The sequence below is a fragment of the Eimeria acervulina genome, genomic scaffold (assembly GCF_000499425.1).
Source record: "Eimeria acervulina Houghton genomic scaffold, Eah_scaff1080, whole genome shotgun sequence".
Classification (NCBI taxonomy): Eukaryota; Apicomplexa; class Conoidasida; order Eucoccidiorida; family Eimeriidae; genus Eimeria; species Eimeria acervulina.
In genome coordinates, this window is record NW_013549436.1 from 6,581 (window position 1) to 10,653 (window position 4,073).

Here is a 4,073-nt window from a genome sequence, read left to right on the forward strand (position 1 = left end):
ATGGGGCAGCAAGGCTCCTCTCTCTCTGGCGAGAGCCGCCCCAGGCAGCCACAGCGTCCAGGTACGATGGTCTTAGCCTCTTTGCTGCTGCTGCTGCTGCTGCTGCTCTTGCTGCTGCTGCTGCTCTTGCTGCTGCTGCACTTCTTTGGGGATCTCTGCATTTCTCTTACTTCGACGCCACCAGCCCATGGGTGGCTGGGGGGAGCCGGATGAGTCGATGCTGCAGCTGGCAGCAGTGGGAGCAGCAGCAGCAGCAGCAGCTGCTGCTGCTGCTGCTGCTGTTGCTGTTGCTGTTGATGCAGCAGGTGGTGCGGCTGCTGCTAACGCTTCTGCGGGTGCGGCTGCTGCTGACGCGTTGAGTCGAATGCTTTCGGTCAACAGCACAGGCAGCAGCTGCTGCTGCTGCAGCTGTTGTTGTTGCTGCTGCTGCAGCAATAGCAGCAGCATCTAAAGCAGCTGTTGCAGCAGGGGCTGCTGCGACCGGAAGGGGCATTGAACACAGCAGAGCAGCACTGAGAGCAGCAGCAACTGCTGCTTGTTGCTGCTGCTTATATAAGGATGGCTTTGGCGTGTTGTCTGTGACCTACAGCAGCAACAGCAAGAGCAACAGCAGCAGCAGCAGCAGCATTAGCGTTTGTTTGTTTGTTGCTGCAGCATCTTCGTCAAGCGACAAGCTGGCAGCAACCCCAGGGATGTTTGTGCAGCACTCCACTGCTGCCTTCAGCGATAGGTGCGTTTTATTATTTATTATTTATATTTATTATTTATTTTTATTTATTTGTCTGTTTCGTGTCTCTTGACTCCTCCTTCATTGTCTTTTCTTTGCCTCTGGGCCTTGTCTCACGTAGCAGCAACGAGCTGCGGATTGCTGCTGTCTGCTGTTGCCGCTATCTGCTGCTGCCGCTGCTATCTGCTGCTGCTGCTGCTACCTGCTGCTGCTGCTGCTGCTGCTACCTGCTGCTGCTACTACCTGCTGCTGCTGCTGTGTGCTGCTGCTGCTAATTGCTGCTAGTGTCTTTCTTTGTTTGTTTCTTCATTATTACTGCCAGTTATTTGTTGCTGCAACGGACCTGCAGATACACCCGGTGTATCTGCAGGTGGTTTTGCTGCTGCTGCTGCTGCTGCTTTATTGTCTTTCTTTGTCTTTTTCCTTTCTTTCCTTGTCTTCTTTTTTATATTTTTGTTTTGCTTTGCTGCTACCTTTATTATAATAATATTATTTTGCTGAGCCTCACCACCTTAGGGTGTATGCACGCCCAGCAGCTGTTTGTATTTTTTATTGTCTGTCTTTCTGCTGCACTGACTTTCGTTTTCATTTCTGTTATTATGTGTGCATAAAGCAGCTGAGCCTTCTAGTGGTTGTCGCTCTTAGTTTGCTGCAGCTGTTGCTGCTGCAGCTGTTGGTGCTATTGATGCTGCCGTTGCTGCGGCTGCTGCTGTTGCTGCTGCTGCTGCTGCTGCTGCTGCTTGAGTTGTTGAATTTCTGTCTTTCTTGATGTCTTTGTCTGTCTCTTCATAATCAATTTGTTTGTTTGTTCGTTTTTTGTTTACCTGATGACTATTTGTTTGTCTTTTTTTTGTTTTATTTGTTTCGTTTATATATATATATATATTTTATATATTATACATATACACTTGAATACCTAAATATGCATGCATTCATAAATGCATATAATATATATATATATTATATATATACATATATATATATAGGTATGTATATTATTGATACATTATTTTATTAATATTATTTATATTATTTGATTTATTTCGTTTATTTAGTTTATTTAATTTATTTAATTTATTTAATTAATTTAATTAATTTATTTTTATTTGTTTGCAGGTATAAGGGTCAGCGAGTGCTGGGCAAAGGGAGTTTCGGGGAGGTGATATTGTGTAAAGATAAAGTTACAGGACAAGTGAGGGGTCTTTGATTAAATAACAATTCATTTAATTACTTCAATTAATTAATTAAATTAATTAATTAATTTAATGTGCAGAGTAAATGTATACACTGCCAGGCAGTCGTACTTTTAAAATGAAAGTGAAAGGCAAAGAAAAACAAAGCGAGAGAAAATAATACGAAAAATAATATATATATATATATATTTGTTTATGTATATATATATATATATGTATATATATATGTATATATATAATGCTCATATCTATATTATATATATATATATAGAATATTGTACAGTAGATGTCTATAATAATAAAACCTCTGAGTGAAATCAAACAAACTTTGTACAATGCATGCATGCATGCATGTATTATATAATTATATAATTATATGATTATTGTAATTATTATGATTGTTGTTTATAGGAGTATGCGGTGAAGGTAATATCAAAGCGTCAGGTAAAGCAGAAGACAGACAGAGAGCTGCTGTTGAAAGAAGTCGAGTTGTTAAAGAAGTTAGACCATCCAAATATAATGAAGTTGTACGAATTCTTTGAAGATAAAGGTTATTTTTATTTAGTTACGGAAGTATACACTGGAGGGGAGCTCTTTGACGAGATTATTAGTAGAAAGAGATTCAGGTGAGGACTTCATTTTATCTATTTATTTTATTTTGTTTATTTATTTATTTATTTATTTAAACTCTTTTACCCCTTTAAATTATCTGTCTAACGAACTACGTCAAGCCGTTTTTAAACATTTTACTTTAATTTTTTCTCTACTTTCACACTATAATAAACACACCTACATATACACCCCGTCTTATTAAATTCGTGTTAAAGCAATTCTTCTTTTCATTCAGTCTTTATCTGATTTTCTTTGAACTCTTTTAATTTATACTGCCCCTTTTATTTCATATTATCCCTTCTACTTCACCTTAACCCTTTTAATTTATATAAGCTCTCGTAAACCCTTCATGCAACCTCAAGAACTAACTCTCTTGCTGTTTTCTGTCTTTTCTTGAGGCATTTAAACCCCTTTAAAAACATGCAATAATCAGATAAACCCTATTAAACACGTTTAAACCCTTCTACGGTTTATGGTTTAGGGTTTGATGTTTAGTGTTTAGGGTTTAGGGTTTAGTGTTTAGGGTTTAGGGTTTAGGGTTTGTGTATGTGTGTGCAGCGAGGTGGATGCGGCGCGTATAATTCGTCAAGTGTTATCAGGGATAACATACATGCACAAGAATAAAGTTGTTCATAGGGATTTAAAGCCAGAGAATCTGCTGCTTGAAAATAAAAGAAAAGACGCAAACATCAGAATCATCGACTTCGGCCTCTCTACCCACTTCGAACCAACCAAGAAGATGAAAGATAAAATCGGCACGTACGTTGCTGCATCACCTTATTGCTGCTGCTGCTGCTGCTGCTGCTGCTGCTGCGTGGGCGGCTGCTGCTGCTGCTCATGGCTGCTCTTCCTGCTGCTGCTGTTGCTGTTGCAAGCCTGCTTGTTGATGTTGCCGATGTATACGGTGCTGTTGCTGCAGCAGCAGCAGAGTTTTCGAGTGTTGCTATCTCTCCCAATGACTACAGTCAACAGCAAGTGTTCACGCTGATTCTGCTGCTTCTGCTGCTCCTGCTGCTGCAGGGCATACTACATCGCCCCCGAGGTGCTGCACGGGACGTACGACGAGAAGTGCGATGTGTGGTCAACTGGAGTCATCCTCTACATCCTTCTATCAGGTAACACGCTGCTGCTGCTGCTGCTGCTGCTGCTGCAGGGGCTGCTGTAGGTGTTGCTGCTGCAGGGCCTGTGCTACTGCTGCCGCTGCTGCTGCTGCTGCTGCTGCGCAATAATGATGGCTCAATTGTGTTGTTTGTTTGTTACAATTACATATTTAGCTATCTATCCATAGCTAGCTAGCTATAACTAGCTAGCTATAACTAGCTAGCTAGCTAGCTAGCTAATGAAGCTGTTTGAGCATATTTGTTTGTTTGGCTTAGGCTGTCCGCCGTTTAACGGGGCGAATGAATTTGACATTTTGAAGAAAGTGGAGAAGGGCAAATTTACGTTCGACCTGCCCCAGGTACTGTCTCCTAAATAATCTTTATATATATATATATAATATTATATATTATATATATTATATATATAATATATATTATATA

The 4,073-nt window shown here is 40.4% G+C and overlaps 1 protein-coding gene across 1 annotated transcript; it reads left to right on the forward strand.

Annotated features, from left to right (window-relative positions):
* EAH_00055110 (hypothetical protein) lies at window positions 1-4,009 on the forward strand (the record flags this gene model as incomplete). The annotated part of the gene is made up of 7 exons (XM_013393898.1): window positions 1-61; window positions 655-730; window positions 1,844-1,919; window positions 2,332-2,546; window positions 3,091-3,291; window positions 3,553-3,647; window positions 3,909-4,009. 7 exons carry the CDS (start codon window positions 1-3, stop codon window positions 4,007-4,009), a joined length of 825 nt encoding a protein of 274 aa, XP_013249352.1.
* Window positions 4,010-4,073: the final 64 nt, after the last annotated feature.